Source organism: Arachis stenosperma, chromosome 4, assembly GCF_014773155.1.
Source record: "Arachis stenosperma cultivar V10309 chromosome 4, arast.V10309.gnm1.PFL2, whole genome shotgun sequence".
NCBI classification, from domain to species: Eukaryota; Viridiplantae; Streptophyta; class Magnoliopsida; order Fabales; family Fabaceae; genus Arachis; species Arachis stenosperma.
In genome coordinates, this window is record NC_080380.1 from 135,775,720 (window position 1) to 135,796,437 (window position 20,718).

The window sequence follows — 20,718 nt, forward strand, 5'->3', positions numbered from 1 at the left end:
CCGCTCCCTGTGTAATCATATTCTAATATGATACTCCTATTAGGCTATTCATTATTATACATCACTTTCACAATTTTTTAATATTTTTGAGATAATCTTAATTTATTTTTTAAATTTATATATTAATCTCAATTTAATTTTTTAAATTTTAATTATTTCTATTTAGTCTTCAAATTTTAGATATATATTAGTTTTTAAAATGTTTTTCAATGCACATTAAAAGAATACTGACTAAAGAGTCAGATGCTACATTAAATTTTGTAAAACAATATTTTTTTAATTTTAGTATTTAAATGGCACAAAAATAATATTATAAGTGTTTTTTCTCTCAAAATAATGAAATTTTTTTAATTTCATGTTTAGACCAATTCAAACGCCCTAATCCAAATGTCACAATATTTTTGTCAAAAAGATAAATGGTTTGCACTTTGCATATATATTTTTGTATTCGGAGGTCAATTCATAATACCTCTTGCACTCGTTTTCAACGAACCATCCCAGAAGAAATGTCATACCCCGTTCTTCCTCCTCCTTTTTCTTGCTCTATAAGTTTCTCTCTTCTGATTTTTTCTCTCTATCAACCCCTTCCCCTTGCTTATAATACCTTCTTTTTGTCCACTTCTTCTTCTTCTTCTTGGCACCTTGAATATTCATTCACAGGTATGTTTTCATGCCACTCCTTCTTATTCTTCCTTACTTTTGAATTCGATTCTCTGTTTTTTTTTTTTTTTGCATATATATGTTGTTTCTGTTTTATTCTTTTTCCCACTTCTTAATTAACTGACTCTTAGTTTGTTTTTTTAGGGTTATACTGAGTTGCTATTCTTATTACTTATTAGTAATTAGAAGATTGAAAGTTCCATCCATTTACTCAAATTCTGTAATTTTCTTTTGATGATAAGAAAAGGGGTAATTTTTATATTCTTGTCTTGCTTTTTGTCACAGAGAAGAAGGTTATATAATTAATTGGTTCCGTTGATACTTTCAGAATCTTTCTGTGTCTTGCTTGTGCTTGAAGCATTACTTGCTTTCCACGACACTGTTTTCTTCTTTCTTTTTCCTTTTGCTTCCTTATCTACAATTCGAAATTAACAATTGAAGAGTCATAGTTAATTCATAACTTGTGCTGATTTTTTTTTTCTCTATTTTCTTTTGGATGGAGTAGACTGTTGTGCTTCTATGAATTTACCAAGATTTCTGATTTTCAATGAAGAACAAACAATAAAGTTTTAGTTGAATATTCCATTGTTTTCTTGGCTTTGTGGTTTGTGGAATTAGTCAAACGATGAGAATATCAATCAATCTTTAAATAAAGACAAAACTATATTTTATGCAGACATAATCAGACTTTGAAAATTGAAACTAATGTCTTTAAAAAAATCAGCATGGTTTTGCTTGATTGCATATTAATAGGAAAGTATAGACAAATTTTTATACAATACTATATCTAATGATTTGAATATCAAGTTATCCATGTTCCTTTTTTCAGGTTCTGCCTAAACATTTCTTTCATCCAAATCATTGGAACCAATGAACAATCTCAAACTTGCTGTAGAAGTTGTTAGTGCTCATGACCTTGCTCCAAAAGATGGTGAAGGCTCATCTAGCCCTTTCGTCGAGCTTCAATTTGACGGCCAGAAATTTCGCACGACGACTAAAGAGAAAGATCTGAGTCCTGTTTGGGATGAGACCTTTTACTTCAACATCACTGATCCAAGCATGATACCAAGCCTCAATCTTGAAGCCTTTGTATATCACTACAACAAAACCAATGGCTCAAAAGTCTTCCTTGGTAAAGTCCGGCTAACCGGAGCCTCCTTCGTCTCGTATTCTGATGCTGTTCTTCTCCACTACCCTCTTGAAAAGAAACGTTTCTTTTCTAAGGTACAAGGAGAACTTGGTTTGAAGGTGTATGTTACAAATGACAATTCTATGAGAGCTTCAAACCCTCTTCCCAATTTCTTTCAGAATAACACATATCACATTCCAATGCAAGATCAAACACAATTACCATTCCCTGATCCAGTCCTTAGAGAAATTCCAATTAAGAAAAGTCAGCCAAATAGGCACACATTCCATAACATTGCTAAATCGAATAAAGGCGAAAAGCAGCAGCCTAATTCGGCTGCAGCGGCTGCTGCTGCTGGCATGCCTAATGTATCATTTTCCATGAATGAGATGAAATCTGCAAAACCTGCTGCAAAAGTTATGAATGCATTTGCAGGCTCAGCATCACCAGTTGATCATGTTGTTAGAGAGACTAGTCCTGTTCTTGGAGGGGGAAAAGTGGTTGGTGGAAGGGTGATTCGAGGAAATATACCGGCCAGCACCTATGATCTTGTTGAACCAATGGAGTACCTTTTCGTCCGAGTTGTTAAAGCTCGAGATCTTCCATCCATGGATGTAACTGGAAGCCTTGATCCCTATGTTGAGGTGAAGATTGGAAACTTCAAAGGGAACACAAACCACTTTGAGAAAAACCAAAGTCCTGAATGGAACCAAGTTTTTGCCTTTGCAAAGGAGAATCTTCAGTCATCAATTCTTGAAGTTGTGGTGAAAGACAAGGATGTGGTGCTAGATGATGTAGTTGGGAATGTGAAGTTCAATCTCTATGATGTTCCCCGGCGCGCTCCGCCGGATAGTCCTCTAGCTCCAGAATGGTACCGGATTGAAAACAAGAAAGGTGAAAAGAACAATGGGGAGATAATGCTTGCAGTCTGGTACGGCTCTCAGGCCGACGAGGCTTTTCCTGATGCTTGGCATTCTGATGCCATATCTCCTAATGGAAGCTCTTCTTCTTCTCACTATGCTCAAATCCGGTCGAAAGTTTACCATTCGCCACGGTTATGGTATGTGAGAGTTAAAGTAATAGAGGCACAAGATTTAGTTCCATCAGAGAAATCAAGAATACCAGATGCATATGTCAAGGTACAGATTGGTAACCAAATCTTGAAGACTAGACCAGTTCAATCAAGAATGATGAATCCTCAGTGGAATCAAGATTTGATGTTGGTTGCAGCTGAGCCTTTTGAAGAGCCTTTGATCCTTACTGTCGAAGATCGCCTTGGAAACAACAAAGATGAGACTATTGGCAATGTGATTATCCCTGTCGGATCAATTGACAAGCGCGCAGACGATCGTCCCATCCGGAGCAGATGGTATCCTTTGGAGAAATTCATGTCATCTGCTAGGGACATGGAGAATGGAAAACAGAAAGAGAAGGACAAAGACAAGTTCTTCAGTAGAATCCATGTGAATGTTTTTCTAGAAGGTGGATACCATGTTCTTGATGAGTCTACTTATTATAGCAGTGATCTTAGGCCCTCAACAAGAGTGCTATGGAAGAAACAAATTGGTGTCTTGGAACTTGGAATTTTAGATGCTAATGTGATACCAATGAAGACCAGAGAAGGCAGGGGAACCTCGGACGCCTACTGTGTCGCAAAATACGGCCAGAAATGGGTGCGAACGCGGACGGTTATAGGCAGCATTAGTCCAAAATTCAATGAGCAATACACTTGGGAGGTTTATGATCCTTCCACGGTTCTAACTCTTGGAGTTTTTGACAATGGACAGGTAAGTAGCTCTAATGGAAATGGCAATAGAGATTCAAAGATTGGCAAGGTTCGGATAAGGCTATCGACGCTAGAATCCGGCCGAATCTACACGCATACTTATCCATTGTTAATGCTTCATAATTCTGGTGTGAAGAAGATGGGTGAAATTCATTTGGCAATTCGATTCTCATGCACATCATTCGTTAACATGTTGAATTTATATTTCAAGCCTCATTTGCCAAAGATGCATTATGTCAAGCCACTTAATATTATAGAACAGGACAGGCTGAAACAGCAGGCTGTGATAATTGTTTCGGCGCGGCTGAGTCGCGCCGAGCCGCCTCTTAGGAAGGAGGTAGTTGAGTACTTGTCTGACTCAGATTCACATTTATGGAGCATGAGGCGAAGCAAGGCGAATTTCAACCGTCTGAAAAACGTTTTCTCAGGACTAATTTCGGTTGCAGGGTGGCTTGGGGAGATTTCCACGTGGAAGAATTCGGTTACAACGGTTCTTGTGCACATTCTTTTCCTTATGCTAGTTTGCTTCCCTGAACTGATTCTACCAACAATATTTCTCTACATGTTTGTTATAGGAATGTGGAAATGGAGGTTTCGACCCAGATACCCGCCACACATGGACACAAGGCTTTCTTGTGCTGACGTGGCAAATCCTGATGAGCTGGATGAGGAAATGGACACGTTTCCAACCACGAGGAGTTCGGACCTCGTCCGGTGGAGGTATGATCGGTTGAGAAGCCTCGCCGGACGAGTCCAGAGTGTGGTTGGAGACATAGCAGCCCAAGGGGAGAGGCTGCACGCGCTTATAAACTGGCGCGATCCACGCGCCACGGCGATATTTATGGTGTTCTGCATTGTGGCTGCAATTGTGCTTTATGTTGTGCCTTTGCAGCTGATGTTTATTGCCGTTGGATTTTATTTGATGAGACATCCTAAGCTTAGGAGTAAGACACCACCAGCACCTGTTAATTTCTTCCGCAGGTTGCCTGCTCTTACGGATAGCATGTTGTAGATACATCACTTTCTTTTCTGCTGCCAATGTTTGAGTATGGATTTTTCAAGTCTTTATTGGCAGTGCTGTTGTACAATTTTTTTCGTGTATATATTATGTCTTGGTTCATTGAGTCATGGACCTTCATACAAATATATATTTTTTATCGGAAATTTTCACCCTTATTTAGTAGATGTAGATGTTATCACAACTAATTAATTTTCTTGGTTCTCATTACGTAGATGCAAAAATTATTTTAAGAAAAGTTATAATTAAAACTTTTTCATTAAAGTCTTTAATTCATCTCTACTTTACTATGGTTAAACATTGGCGTGCTGTACTATTAAAAGTTTCAAAAGTTATTTATAAAAAAATTTATAATTAGAAAATTTTCGGCAAAGTCCTTAGTTCTTTTAATATGATTAAACATTCTTAACAATTTTATGTTATTTAGTATATATTTTCATCGTCATATTAACTACTCTAAAATTCAGGCCAAACTAATCAGATGAAGTAGTTAGATCATAAACTAGTCATGTCTCGCAGATTAATAATCACGGTTCAATCCTCACATGAAACTCATTTTATTGTATTTTTCTTGGAAGAGAGGTGAAGTGGAAAAAAGAAAAATATTGGTTTCTATCCAATGTTCTGAAAATTGGTTCGAACCGGCCGGTCGAACCGTGAACCGGTCGCTGAAGCGGTTCAAATAATAAGAAAAACTATAAAAACTGAAAATCGGACTTGAACCGACGAACCGGCCGGTTACCAGTCGGTCGAACTGAATCGGGACCCGGCCGGTTTTTTAACCTTGCAGCAAAACGCCGCCATTTTGTGTTGAGGGAACCCTAATTCCTTTTTTTCCTTCACAGCCTCCACTTCCTCCAGCTTCTCAGTTCTCAACTCCAGCCTCCCACAGAACAGAACAACACCCAGTCATCCACGACTCCACGAGGCCCTCAACGCACTCACCGCCGTCGCACTCACCTCAACGCACTCACCTCCGTCGCGCCTTCAGCATCGTCACGCCGTCACCAGCGTCGCGCCGTCAGCTCCGTGGCGCCGTTGGGTCCGTCGCGCCTTCCAATACCTCGCGCAGTCAGCACCTTCCCGCCGTCAGAAATTTGAAAATATTCACTGCTGGTAGGCTTATTAGTAAGAAATTTGAAAATATTCACTGGTCACCTTGTGCTGCTCATTGCTTAAATCTTATTCTAAAAGATATAAGCAGCATGCCACATATTTCTAGTCTTGCAACACGTGCTTCGAAGATTACTGTGTTTGTATATAATCATACGGTGTTCTTGTCCTGGCTAAGACAAAAAGATAATTGGAAGGAGATTGTTCGTCCAGGTCCAACTCGTTTTGCCACTGTCTTCCTCACATTGATGAGTATCTTTGAGCGCAAATCGGAATTACAACAATTGGTTGTTGATACACACTTTACCGGACACAAATTAGGAAGGAGTGCTAATGGTAGAGCTGTGAGTGCAATTATCCTAGACAATAAATTTTGGGATGATTGTTTTACTGTATGCCAAATTGTGAGTCTGTTGATTAAATTGCTGAGGTTTGTAGATAACCATCATTGGGAATTGTTTATGAAGGTATGCTGAGGTCAGAAAATGGAATCAAAGAAATGTTCAAGCATAGGAAGAGTGCATATCAACCTTACACAGAGATTATCAACTCAAGATGGGATAAACATTTGAAAAAAAATCTTCACGCAGCAGCCTATTTCTTGAATCTTGAGTGCTTTTTTTCTGAAAATTATAGAGAATCACCTGATGTCATGCGAGCTTTACTTGATCTTGTTACATTGCATTGCAAGGTTAATAATTTAGATTCAGTTGAGGCAATGAAAGAAATACACTTATATAGAGATCGAAAGGAAAGCTTTGATAGGCCTGAAGCTATTCCAGCTGCAAAAAAACTTCAACCTGGTAATAATATCTGTTTGATAATAAGCTTTAGTTATTTACTTATTTTATGTTTTGGTTTCCTTAATTTGATAACTAATACTTGAGATATGGGATTGTAATTTGTAGATGAATGGTGGAGGTTGTTTAGTAGTTCTGCTCCATGTTTACAAAAAATTGCAGTTCGCATTCTTAGCCAAGCATCTGCTTCTTCAGGGTGTGAAAGGAATTGGAGTCTTTTTGATCAAATTCATACAATAAGAAGGAATAGATTGGAGCATGATAGGCTAAGTGATATTGTGTATGTTATATATAATTTGCGTCTTAAATCCAGGTAATCTATATTTCATCCTTTCATTTCATATCATTAGATTTTGTATAGCTAATATACTAGGCTTATCATCTATTGTATTTAATTTGTTAGGAATGAAAGAAAAAAAAGAAAGCAAAAGTCGCAATATGATCCAATCGATATTGAAACTATTGATAAGGTTGATTTTTGGGTGACGGAAGAGGTTGTTGAAAAAGAGCCTGATCTTCCAAGTAATATTGAAGACTTGCTTCGTGAGTATTATAGTTTATTGATCAGACAATAAATTACAATAGCTTTTATCTTTAATTTATTGATAACGTGTTATATTTTCTTAGATGAGATTGATGCTGATTTGGATCAAGGTGGTGGTGGTGGTAGTACTAGTACATTTTATGCTGCACCACTTGCTTTTTCTGGTCCAAGTAATGGAAATGAAGGTGATGAGATCAATGAGGCAAATCTGCAGCAAATTATGGAGGATTTTGATGATTGATGACAAACTTGGATCATTTTGATGATGCTATGTTAAGTTTGATTGGTTGTTTGTTGACTTTTGAACTTTGAATTTGTATTTGAATGAGATTATAACATTTGGTTTATGTAGTACTTTTAATTTGAATGATATTTTAAAATTTAGATTAGACTATAATTACATTTTTATGTGCTTATTTATATTTTAATTATTATTTTATTATAAAACAGTTTTTACAGTTCAACCATAGTCAAAACGGTTGAACCTATAAACCAATGAACCAGTACTTAGAGCGATTCGATGACCAGTTCGGTTTTCAGAACCTTGGTTTCTATTTTCACTGTCCCGTTTCTCTCTAAACCAAACACCACCGTACCATGGTAGGAAGTAAGAACAAGAAGCAGCATCATGGCATTTACATTTTCCTACTTTTCATACAGAGCTAATAATATTTTATTTTAAGAAGATTTGTTTTATTTGACGTGTTCTATATTTCTATCTATTCTATAATTTAATGTTGTAATGTGACGTTGACTTATGATACCTCAACACAAATGCCTCAATCCTTATTAGTTGAACATATATAAACAATTGATAATAATACCAACATGATCTAATGAACAATAATTTATTTTAATAGTGATTATTTTTTAAAACAGCTAATTGAATAATATGTTAGACTTTAATGCAATCATTTTAAATTAATTTTTTTTGGGTGTTTAATCAACGAAAAAAAGGCACAAAAAAAAAAAAAAAACTAAACACAAGCCTCAAGAGACTTCAGAATCACATACAGCGGACAACATCCAAAATCGAATTCAAAGATTGTAGTCACTTCAAAAAACTCATGAGTCTTAGGTTTTATGTAGTCCCTTGTAACATTGTCTTTGAAATTGCTTTTATAATGGTAAAGATTTTATTCGTGTTTGATTATAAGATTATTGCCGGTGTTTCCTGTTTCCTGTTTTCAGGTTTAGTTCTACATCGCTTATCCTTAATTTATTTCTGAGTGGATTCTTCTAAGAATTAATTTCTTTGCACTTGAGAAAGGCTTTAATATGTAGTGCGTTCACAGAAGCTTCACTCGTTTCATTGTAAAAGTTATACGCATCATTCATATGTGATTGTCATGATGTTTGTGTTTACATGTGAGATAGGTGCTAATTTAGACCAACAAAGAATACACATATATATAATGTGTAAGAAAGTTTATATTTACAACATAATCGAAACAACATTCTTAAATGAAACATCGCATAACATAATCACTTAGCTAAAACATAGAATCAAGTAATGTCCGTGCCACCCCATTAAAAAACATTAAGCATCTGATGATTATTATTGATTATTACAAGACAAGTATAAGATCATTTCTGAGGTCCGTTTTTTACTTCTCCAAGATTGGCAACTACGCCATCTACTATTTAGAATAAATTTTTAGGCTTTTTAATATGATGAGTAAAGTGTTTGGTCTATTAAATTTCATGTTAGGATCCAGATTTGAGTAGAAATTGATAGTTACAGCAAGCAAAAAGCAGAAGAGTCAGTCTCTATTCAACCATTTGAGGATGCTCTTGATAATATTTAACACCAAAGAAGAAATTGATGTTCTTGGATTTTGAATACAAAACTGGACCCTTTGTTATAATTATACTATAAAAAGTTACCAAATATTAATTAACTGGATGTTGATTGCCAATGTTTAATTTTTTGATACTTAAATCACTCACAAACTCCATCAAGGAAGTGAGCTAGTGCAGAGTTACAAACCATACAACCAAAAAGCACCCAACATCCAGGGGAGCAAGCAAATCAAACTAGAATCATAAAGCAATAAAACAGAGCCTATAACAAAACAAACCATAATGACAACTTTAACAACCTAACAAAAAGAAGATATATAGATATATTGATTTTGGAAAGGAAAACGAGAGACTAGGATTATACATAACATAAATTATAACATTAAATAAGTACCAAAATAGGTGAAATTATTGCAGTAATTAAGAAACACAATTTAAAAGAAAAAGATATATAGATTATATACCCTACTCTTCCTGTCTACAACTACTTGGAAGTGACAACAAAGACTCATTAAACATGACTAAAACTGTATCTTTATCACAAAAATCCAGTTTGAACTCTTGTAATTCTTCTTCGTTGCTCCCCAATTTTCCGAATTTTATTAGATCTTTGTTAATCCTATTCATCCATACAACATCCCCACTTTGAGTAAAACACAAAGGAATCATTGTATTATCGGAAGGAAGTAACATATCAATTAAAATCCAAGATGACTCCACTTTGTATTCTTTCATCACAAATATATACGGCCAAAACTCGTTCAACATACATATCCCAAAGAATCCTGCGCCTCCAACGAGGCTTAACTCCCACTGACTAGGATCTTGTGGGTACGGTAAGGGAATCATTGATAGAGTTTTCGTTGCGATATCAAAGGCAACAATTACGATACCTCGCGGGTAATCACTGCCATTATACACCACTAACCAATGAATAGCTTCATTGTATAACAATCCTAGTTGATGACCCATAGAAATATTTGGAGTAAAGCAATCACCACCTTCAATTTCCTTCCATGAATTGCTTCTCACAGAGAAAAACTTCCACTCGGGTTTTCGCTTTAGAGGTCGAACCGATCCCATGATTACTAAATAGTCATCATTGGATTTTTCATACACAACACCATGGCAAAAGAAATCTGGACAAGGAAACTCCGAATTCGAGGAGTTATTTGGATATGGAACTCTTACATGAGAACCAGTTGCTGGATTCCAAAGAATGAGAACCGGCTTAGGCTTGTAGTTTCGCAACAGTACAAAGCCTCTGCATGAACCAATAATCCTCAAGCTATGGTTCTTGTAAGTTTCTTGAAGCTTAAAAGGATAATCATGATGAATTGATGGTTCTGTTTTCACACAACAAGCCCTAGAAAAATCGCTTGACAAATAGAGGAGCTTAGTATTATTGTTGTGAGTGGGTGCAATGGCGACATCATAATGCAATTTTGCGAAGTAGGGATCAGAAATCAGAGAACGCCATTGCTTACACACGCACTTGAATTGAATAAGGGACCTCACCGGCAACCGTAGAAAAATTATTTCTAACAACTCTGGAGGGAGAGTCATGATAGGCGAAAACCGTTCATTCTTGTTCTTCGTACTGTAGATTGACGTTTGTTTCTTGGTTTGGACGAGGGTACCAATAATTATATATAACTTTTACTTTATATATATATATATGAAAATTAATAGTTTAAATTTAAATAGATTTATTTTTAACAAATCAAACTGATATGGATACGATTTTAACTTTTATCTTTTTAAAATTTTATTTAATATTTTGAGTTTGTTTGGATGTTATTTTTAAAAAAGATCTTTTTTTAAATAATATTTTTGTAAAAGATCTTTTATAAAAATAAAAGTGATTTTGTATTTGGATATCTTATGTAAAAAGATGTTTTAGTTATTAATTATATTTGGATAAAATAAATGTTTATTTGGGCGCCATTAAATTAATAAAAAAAGATTTTTTTAAATAAAAAATTATCTTTTTTATTTTTTAATATGTTTGATAAATTTCTAATAATAAAAATAAAAGTACTAGAAAAATTAAAAAAATATATTTTTTACATAATAAATAAACAAAAAAATATTTTTATCTTATTTTATCCAAACATAATTAATAGATAACAAATATTTTTACATAAAATATTTAAATATAAAATTACTTTTATTTTTATAAAAGATCTTTTTAAAAAAATTATTAAAAAAAGATTTTTTTATGAAAATAACATCCAAATAAATTTTCAGATAAAAATATTTTTTTATTTATTATATGAAAAATATATTTTTTTAAAAGAAAATTTTTTAAAATAAATATAAATTATAGCTTTTTAAATAAATATTTTTTTATTTTTTTAATATTTTAATTTTTACTATTAAAAATTTATTAAATATACTAAAAAAATTCTGTTTTTATTAAAAAAAAATTATTAATTTAATTACGTGTAAACAAGCACTTTTATTTAGATAAGATTATAACTTAAATTACTAACACTTAAATAATTGAAAATAAAAATCCAAATTGACTTAAATTGAAAAGTTGAATAATATATAGTAATGAAGAGTGCGGGATAAGTACCAGTAGCAGCTTGTGGAATCTGTCTCCTTCGAAGAAACCCATCTCTGAATGCAAGATTTTAAGTGCACAAATAAATGGCATAACTCCTATGGCAGTTTGACAGTAGGGATGGCAAGTGGAAAAGTGTGTTCGGTCTTGCTTAGTTAAAAGTCTGTTTTTTAGTAGGTTAGTTCGTCCCCATCTCGTTTAATGAAGTGGTGTTAAAATTCTATTTTACTTCGACTAACCCTAGACCGACCAGTCGTCAAACTTCTTTCTTCTTTTTATTAACTATTAAATAAGATATATAATTTTATAATTATATTAATAAATTTATAATTTTTAAAAGTATTAAAAATTATATTTTTATATTTAAAAATATTAAAATTTTTATAATTATAAATATCTGATAAACATAATTATAAATAGGTAAATTTTATAATATAAAAAGAAAGATTTTTTTATATGTATATATTTGTATCGTCAAAAAAGAAGGCTTTTTTACTTAAATACGTATGGAAAAATAATTTATTCCCTAAATGTACATGGTTTGAAATTGTGTTTAAAATACGCAGACCCATTTTATCCATGGCCACAAAATGAATTCTTACTCTATTTCACAAAAAACTCCTACGAAATGGGTTTACTGCATGTCAGAGAACAATGGAACATATCACAGGGGGCATCTACGAAATGGAGGAGTGAGATATTAGAACTGAATACGAATCAAAACAAACAGATGGTAGACATCAAACTTGGAGGAACAATGGAAATAATATATATATATATATATATATATATAATATATAATGAAAGTGTAAAATTTTTTCCAAAATCCAATAAATTTAAAATTTATGTTTAGATCATATATAATATTTATAATAAAATAATAAATAAAAAATAAAAATATGAAAAATATTCTATAATTTTTCTAGCACTGTCAGTATTCTTTAATTTAGTATTATTTTAAATTATAAATTTTTATTATTTATGGCTATATTGTTACTTATGATTAATTTTTTATTTATTTTGTCTTTTTTTATAGAGTACATCAAAAAAATAAAAAAAATTATACAGATAAAAAATAAGAAAAATTTCATAAAATCAACAACATATATCATATAAAAAAATACAATAAAAAATAAATAAAATTTATATGAATAAAATTAAATAAAAATTTTCATACACAACATAAATATAATGTAATAAAAGATAAAAAAAGAATTTATATTAACAAAAAATAATAAAAATATCATAAAAATTAATAAAATACTTGAAAAAATATAGCACTATAAAAAATAAAAAAAAATCAACAATATTTGTTATATAAAAAAATGCATTTGCATCTTCATATTTCAAAAGTTGTATTTGCATAAAATTAGAATCCAAACATTTTATTTACGTAAATTGCTTTATTATTTTATAGTAACAAACACTAAAAATTAAGATGACTATAATTACAGAAATTTTGATATTACTTAAAAAATATAATTAAAATTAAGATGACTTTTTATTACTGCTTTAACTGATGAATGGCTAAAATACTAGCAAATATTTTTTTTCTCTTCTATATATTAAAGTGCCTTCTAAAAATAATTAAACTCGCTTATTATAGAAACATAGTATATAAAAGCACTTCGTTGTTGACTCAGCTGATATCCACCAATTCATTGGTGCTAGGGATGGCGTGGCCATTTCGTGGAAGTGGGCTTGAGTTGCTCCCTGACATGCAGCAGGTCCATTTTGTGGGTGCTTCTTATGAAATGGAGTTAGAATTCATTTCGTGGTCGGCAGAAATGAAATGGGTGTGCGTATTTTGAGCACAATTTCAAACTATGCGTATTTAGGGAATAAATCGTTTTTTCATGCGTATTTAGATAAAAAAAACCTCAAAAGAGAAGTGTGACAAGTATTTAAAAAAAATAATTAAAGAGACAAGGTTTGACATGTTACAAGTAAAATGTAATGCATTTTTTTTATGTAACATGTGAATGATGTATTGATTAAATAGGCTAATTATATTTATGTTAATTAGTTATTAAAGATAATGTTGGGTCTTGTATGATTTTTTTTATTTTTAGACTTTTTGAATGTACACACTCTCTCTCCAGTTAACAGTAACAACTGAAAAAAAATTTTTGAACCAATAAATCTAAGCTAAAGTTAATATAAAAAAAATCTAAGTTAATAATTTTTCTTCCAACTCATGTTACTTAAAAAAGAAAATTTAATTAATTATTTTTATTTACATAATAAATATCATCTGAAAAATTAATTTTTACACACAAAAATTTATTAATATTTATTTTAAATTAAGTTAATAAATATATAATATATATTAAAAAAATTATTATCTTTCTTCAACACACTTTTATAGTCTCAAAGAGAAACTAATCATATAGTTTTATTAAATCTATTCAAACGTACCTTTTTCGTTTAATAAAATAATAAATATTAAATATTCACTCAATAACATAATTTAATCATTGCAAAAAAATTAATAATTTAATTATAAATAATAGGTTGCATCTAAAATATTTCAATAATAACTTGAAGTATTTAATTTTTTTTAGACAAATTTTTTTTAAAATATTAATTATTAAAAGATTTTTCTTTTTTTAGTATTTAATTTTTTTTTATTTTTTTTATAAACAACTGTAAATAGATATTTTAATGCAAACAAAATAACAAGATAGTGTCTACATAATACCAAAAAATAACTATGTTTTTTTATATTTTTTTTGGTGTCTACCATGTTTTCCTATATGTCTGGTGTTATACAAATTTTGGATGTACATATTTTTAGTGAGTTTAATTTTTGATGTATTGACAGTGTAAATTGTGTTTTACACAGTCGTGTAATTATATTTGGTCTTTTGGATGACAATTCACACAGTCTATAAAAAGTAATTATTTTTGTTAATGTAATATTACATCATTAGATATAAATATAAAATTATTTTATACTAACACTATATTAAAATTAAATTTATTTTTAATTTTTGTTTATAACAAAAAGCAATTACAATTTTCATTCTTAAAAAAAATCAACTCTCCCAAAATATATATTCTCTCTTTTTACACTATAAAATTGGCAGTATTACAAATACTGTTTTGACATCAATATTTTTTAAAAATTAAATATATTTTTTTGTTTTATTAATTAAAAAAATTTAAATATATAAATAATTAATAACAAACTATTTTTATAAGATGTCAAGAATATGTGGTGTTTGAATAATATTTTTTTATAAATATCTATATGTACCCAGAATAATATTGACAAATATATTGATATAATATTTAAATTAAATATATATAAATATTATCGTTAATTTAAATGTATGTAAATACCTAAAGTTATATGTTTTTTTGTTGGTTAAAATATGTAGATACATTTTTATATTTGTAAAACTGAATATATCTAAGTCATCAAAAAAGAAAAAAAAAAGGTATATATTAAAATAAATAAATATTAATAAATTTTTGTGTTTAAAGTTAATATTTTTGGAGAGAGAGAGCGTACATTCAAAAAGTCCAAAGATAAAAAAATCATACAAGGTTTAATATTATCTTTAATAATTAATTAACATAAATATAATTAGCTTATTTAATCAATACATCATTTATATGTTATATAAGACAAAATACACTACATTTTACTTATAACATGTCAAATCTTGTCTTTTCAATTATTCTTTTTCTAAACACTTGTTACACTATCCTTTTGACAACACAAACATACACATGTAGAAGAATCTTTCTTTCTACATCATAAAATTTACCAAATAAATATTGTTTCCAAAACAAAATAAACATAATTATAAATAATTAAATATTGTGATGAGTTTGGAAAACTCTAAACCAAATTGATGATGATCAAACATTATTAACAGCAAAATTATTAAGCTAATTTTGATTAAAGTGCTGATTAAAATAATTTTGTTGTGCAGATTTTTGTTGGACCAAAACAAAAGAAAATTAACAAAGCCCAACTGTTGCATTATTAATTCAGCTTTGTGTTTAAAGCTAGTTATAATTGGGCCAGAATAAATGTTAATGTTGCAAGCCCAAACAAATGCTTTGCTTTCTTGTTTGCTTCCTATGCTTGATCCGCTACACAATTATATCAGGAAAGCAAATGCTTATCAAATGGGCCAGCTTTTATTTCAATATTACAAGCCCAAGTCTCACAAAGGATGAATGTTTTCATTCTTGGTCTGAAACAAAAGGAAAAATGAAAGCCAAGTGCTTCCAACGGAACCAAGGTGTTAACCATGTGATGGATTTCAAAATCTATTACAACATTGTTAATTAATGCATGGGGAACATGAGAGAGAAAAAATTCAGCTGATGTGATTGATGGTTATTATGACTTACACACCACTCAATAGGGAAGTAAAAGCAAGCTATGCCTAATTAATTTGATCAACCACTTTGTATTGCTTTTCTTTCAGATTCTTTATTTCTTCTCATCTCTCTTTTCTCTCTTGGTCCTTGTCCAGTGAACCATGGACGCCGTGCTCTTCAACGAAGAAAAAGAAAGAGTTGCATGCATCAAGACCATCAAGCTAATGATGGCAAGAAAACATACCAAAAGAAAGATGAGCTGTGGCTAAGATGCTTACCAAATGTGGATAGTTTGGTGAAGCTTATCTTGAGCCTTTCATGCTCAAAAATGGAAGAAGATTCGGCCAGCTAGAGGAGATTCTTGAAGCATGGCTTGCCTTTGATTTGCTCAACCACCACAGGGAGTAGCTAGAGTGGCGAAGTGATGGTTGAAGGCAGGGATTGATGAAGTCATCATCATGAGGCATCAAGGGCCAGAAATCATCTTGAGAGGAAGCCAAGGATGGAGAGCCCGGATTGATGAAGGTGATGATCAAGAAAGGACTAGAGGTAATGAGCTGTGGCTAAGATGCTTACCAAATGTGGATAGTTTTGGTGAAGCTATCTTGAGCCTTTCATGCTCAAAAATGGAAGAAGAAGATTCGGCCAGCTAGAGGAGATTCTTGAAGCATGGCTTGCCTTTGATTCTGCTCAACCACCACAGGGAGTAGCTAGAGTGGCGAAGTGATGGTTGAAGGCAGGGATTGAAGCAGATGAAGTCATCATCATCATGAGGCATCAAGGGCCAGAAATCCATCTTGGAGAGGAAGCCAAGGATGGAGAGCCCGGATTGATGAAGGTTGATGATCAAGAAAGGACTAGAGGTAATTGCATGTTGGTTAATGCATGGATATCTCTTCTCTCTCTTAGTGGCCGAACCGGTTCTGTTTGTTGAAGGAGGAAGAAAGTTGGTTCGGTTTTGGCTTCAAGTGTGGAGGCTTTCTTCTTGTTTAAAAAGGGGGAACAACCACTGTTTGAAGCAAGGAGAAAATTTGAGAGTGCAAGGCACAGAGTTCTCAGAGCTACCTGAGCTAACAGATTTCTCTTCTCCTTCAATATATTCTGTTTAGTATTTTTCTGTTTAATTTTGTCATGTCTTGAGTCTCATGGTAAAAGGCAAACAGTGAGGTTTGTAATGGAAAAAGCCATAGAGCGGAAAAAGGCAGAGAGTGCAAAATTAAAAGAAAAGCCATTGATGTCTTAGAGTTCCTTTGTACATCTTTGTTGTGTATCATGATTCTGTGGGAATCCCCTTGTAAGTTGGGTTAGCACTTTACAAGTTGTAACAGATTGATTATAGTGAAATTCCATCATGTTTGTGATGGAGACTGGATGTAGGCTGCACTGCACTTAGCAGCCGAACCAGGATATATCTTGGTGCAATATTCTTCTCCTTCTACTCCATTTCTGTTTTCTACTACTCAGGAGCAAAAGCCAGAATTATCTCGTGTCAAGTGACGAGATAAAACAAAAATCTCGTGACAAGGGACGAGACAAAACTGAGTTGCTCGTGTCCAGTGACGAGCAAAAACAGAAAAGTCTCTTCTGAAGATTAGCAAGTGTTAGCTTTAAAAAGGGGGCTAAGATTCAACCCCCCTTCTCTTAGCCACTGAAACCATCAATTGGTATCAGAGCTTGATCTCAAAGAGATCAAGCTTTGCAGCTTGGAGTAAAGATCCTCATGGCAGAAAACAGTGGCACAAATGTGTTATCATACAATCTGGCTGAAGGTCAATCAAGCAACAGACCTCCCCTCTTCAATGGGAAAAATTATACCTATTGGAAGGAGAGGATGAAGATATTTGTTCAAGCCGTGGATTACAGACTTTGGAAGATCATCTTGGAAGGTCCTAAATTTCCAACTACCACAAATGCTCAAGGAGTAGTCTCTCTTAAACCAGAAGCAAGCTGGACCGAGGAAGATAGGAAGACGGTGGAGTTAAATGCCAAGGCAACCAATCTGCTCAACTGTGCTATCAGCTTTGAGGAGTACCGACGAGTATCACGATGCACAACGGCAAAGGAAATCTGGGACAAGTTGCAAATCACACATGAAGGAACTACAATTGTAAAGAAGACTCGGACAGATATGTTAAACAGGGAATATGAAATGTCTGCAATGAAGGAAGGAGAGTCCATTGATGAACTGTTCGAACGGTTCAATGCCATCACTGTTGGCTTAGATGCTCTTGGAATCACACATTCAGAATCTGTGCTAGTGAGAAGAGTGTTGAGGTGTCTCACAAAAGAGTGGGAAACAAAAGCCTTAATCATTTCTGATAGTAGTAACTTAGATTCCATGACACTTGATGATTTGAGAGGAAACTTACTTGCCTTTGAAAACTCCTATTTGAAAAAAGATTCAAAAAAGAAAGGAATTGCTTTTTCTTCTGTGACTAACCCTCTGGATAATGAATCCAGTGATAACTCTTCTGAAAATGAGTTTGTGTTGTTTGCAAAAAAATTCAGGAAAATGGCAAAGCTCAAAAGCAAAGGCAGCGGCTCCAGGAGGACAAAGAAAGATCTTAGCAAGGTAACCTGTTTCAATTGCAAGGAAATGGGTCATTTCAAATCTGATTGTCCCAAGTTGAAAAAAGAAGAGAAGCCGAAAAAGGTGAAGAAGAAGGGACTGATGGCCACATGGGAAGATTTGGAAAATGACTCAGATGATGATGATGAAGAGTCTGAGACTAAATCACAGCACTGTCTCATGGCAAATGAGATAGATCAGGTATCATTTCAAAACTCTAACACTGAAGACCTTCATCTCATGATAGATCACCTTTCTGAAAAAATAAGATGTTTTCTAACTGAGAATCAAGATCTTGAACAGCAAAATTTCATTCTTAAAGCTGAAAATGATTTCCTCAAAGAAAAACTAAGAGAGGCCGAAACTGCTTGTGATCTTGTGGAAGAAAACAAGTTGTTAAAAGCCCAAGTTAGAAGCTGTGAAAGTGATCATTCTGTTCTTGCATATGTGAACTGTTTTAAGCAAAATGAAGAGTTGCTCAAAGAGGTTGAAAGACTTAAAGATGACTTAGCCAAGTTCACTCAAAGTTCTGAAAATTTGAACCAAATCTTGGCTAGTCAAAAACCTCTTTATGATAAAGCTGGGTTGGGATTTTATAATCTGAAAATCACATTTTGAAAATATTGCCTCATCTTCAAATAATGTAACATATCAAGACCCAATTCACTTTAACAAAACTACAACTCCAAGATTTTGTAGAATGTGCAACCGAAGTGGTCACTTTCCAGTTCAATGCTTCTTTGGTGAAAGAATGATTGGTGACAAAGTTTACAAAGTTGTTTTGATTACAATGATTTGGGACATAAGAGATGTTAACGTAAAAGGATCCAAGAAAATTTGGATACCTAAGGTCACTTGAGTTATTTTGTAGGTCTGCCTAGCATCCAAGAAAAGGAAATATGTGGTACATGGATAGCGGATGCTCTAGGCATATGACCGGAAAGACAACCTTCTTCATAAAGCTTGATGATATGATGGAGGACTTGTTACCTTTGGTGATGATGCAAAAGGAAAATAGTGGCTGTTGGGAAAGTTGGTAAAAACTTTTTTCTTGTATAAATGATGTGCTTCTTGTAAATGGTTTGAAACATAACTTACTTAGTGTTAGTCATTGTGATTTAGGTTTTGATGTTATCTTTAAGAAGTTTGTTTGTTTGGTTGTTTGTGAGAAACTGGGGATGTTTTATTTGAAGCTAAAAGATGCAATAATGTGTATGGATTAACTCTTGAGGATTTAAAGGAACAAAATGTAACATGCTTCACCTCTCTTGAATCTGAAAAATGGCTTTGGCATAAGTTTGATAAGGATCTTACTTGTGAAAGCTTGCCAATTGGGCAAACAAGTAAAATCCTCTTTTAAATTAAAGATGGAATCTCAACCAAAAGGCCATTGGAAATGTTACATATTGATCTTTTGGTCCTACTAGAACTCAAAGTTTGGGAGGTAAATATTATGGTCTTGTGTAGTTGATGATACTCTAGATTGGTTGGGTACTCTTCCTTGCTCATAAGAATGATGCGTTTTATGCTTTTTCCACCCTTTGTAAGAAAATTCAAAATGAAAAAGATTGAAAATTGCCCATTGAGAAGTGATCATGGAAGAGAATTTGAAAATCAAGATTTTGAAAAATTCTATGATGACTTAGGGATTTCTCACATTTTTCATGCCCTAGAACCCCCCAACAAAATGGGGTGGTGGTTGAAAGAAGGAATCGTAGCCTTCAAGAAATGACTAGGGCCATGCTATGTGATAATGAAATTCCCAAATTTTATGGGTGAAGCTGTGAAACACAGCATGTTATATTTGAATAGAACAATCATTAGAAAAGGGTTAAAGAAAACTCCTTATGAGCTATGGAAAGGAACCCCTCCAAATCTTAAGTATTTTCATGTTTTGGATGTAAATGCTTTGTACTTAAACAATAAAGAAAATCTTGGAAAATTTGATCCAAATCCTATGAAGGAATGTTGTGGATATTCCACCACAAGCAAGGCTTATAGAATTTATCTCAAGGAACATAGGACAATAGAAGAATCCATACATGTTACTTTTTGTGATTCTAACTTAATTCCCAGTACTGTGATAGATAATGATTCAGATGGAGAAGGAGTGGAACAAGCAAAGAAAATCCCAAAGCTCAACACCTGTCTGAAAGCCTAGAGAATGGAAGTCTATGAAGGGTTATCCTCATGAATTCATCATTGGTGATCCTTCTCAAGGAGTAACAACAAGATCATCCACCAAAAGGCCAACCGAACCTAGCAATCTTGCTCTCTTGTCACAAATAGAGCCCAACAATGTCAAACAAGCTCTTGAGGATCCATCATGGGTCAAAGAAATGCAAGAGGAGCTTGCTCAATTTGATAAGAATAAGGTTTGGACATT

General features: G+C 32.8%; 3 protein-coding genes across 4 annotated transcripts; 2 read left to right on the forward strand and 1 right to left on the reverse strand.

Moving 5' to 3' along the window:
* Positions 1-461: 461 nt before the first annotated feature.
* Positions 462-4,739, forward strand: LOC130973811 (FT-interacting protein 3-like). Of its 2 annotated transcripts, none has more exons than XM_057898477.1 (2): positions 462-660; positions 1,490-4,739. In XM_057898477.1, the coding sequence occupies exon 2, from the start codon at positions 1,531-1,533 to the stop codon at positions 4,585-4,587; it is 3,057 nt and encodes a 1,018-aa protein (XP_057754460.1). In that variant the 5' UTR covers positions 462-660; positions 1,490-1,530; the 3' UTR covers positions 4,588-4,739. The 2 variants fall into 2 exon arrangements, with proteins under 2 accessions (XP_057754460.1, XP_057754461.1); XM_057898478.1 differs by having other exon boundaries at positions 484-660; positions 1,468-4,739.
* A 1,059-nt stretch (positions 4,740-5,798) lies between these two features.
* LOC130975621 (uncharacterized) lies at positions 5,799-6,823 on the forward strand. Its single transcript, XM_057900383.1, has 3 exons — positions 5,799-6,042; positions 6,174-6,509; positions 6,615-6,823. The coding sequence occupies exons 1-3, from the start codon at positions 5,799-5,801 to the stop codon at positions 6,821-6,823; spliced, it is 789 nt and encodes a 262-aa protein (XP_057756366.1).
* Positions 6,824-9,318: 2,495 nt separating this feature from the next.
* Positions 9,319-10,419, reverse strand: LOC130975622 (F-box/kelch-repeat protein At3g06240-like). Its single transcript, XM_057900384.1, has one exon. The coding sequence runs from the start codon at positions 10,417-10,419 to the stop codon at positions 9,319-9,321; it is 1,101 nt and encodes a 366-aa protein (XP_057756367.1).
* Positions 10,420-20,718: the final 10,299 nt, after the last annotated feature.

Coding starts and splice junctions, on each gene's coding strand:
- LOC130973811 (XM_057898477.1), top strand. CDS start 1,531: ATGAACAATCTCAAACTTGCTGTAGAAGTTGTTAGTGCTCATGACCTT.
- LOC130975621 (XM_057900383.1), top strand. CDS start 5,799: ATGCCACATATTTCTAGTCTTGCAACACGTGCTTCGAAGATTACTGTG. Junction 6,043..6,173: donor ATTAGGAAGGAGTGCTAATG/GTAGAGCTGTGA, acceptor TTGTTTATGAAG/GTATGCTGAGGTCAGAAAAT. Junction 6,510..6,614: donor TGCAAAAAAACTTCAACCTG/GTAATAATATCT, acceptor TGTAATTTGTAG/ATGAATGGTGGAGGTTGTTT.
- LOC130975622 (XM_057900384.1), bottom strand. CDS start 10,419: ATGACTCTCCCTCCAGAGTTGTTAGAAATAATTTTTCTACGGTTGCCG.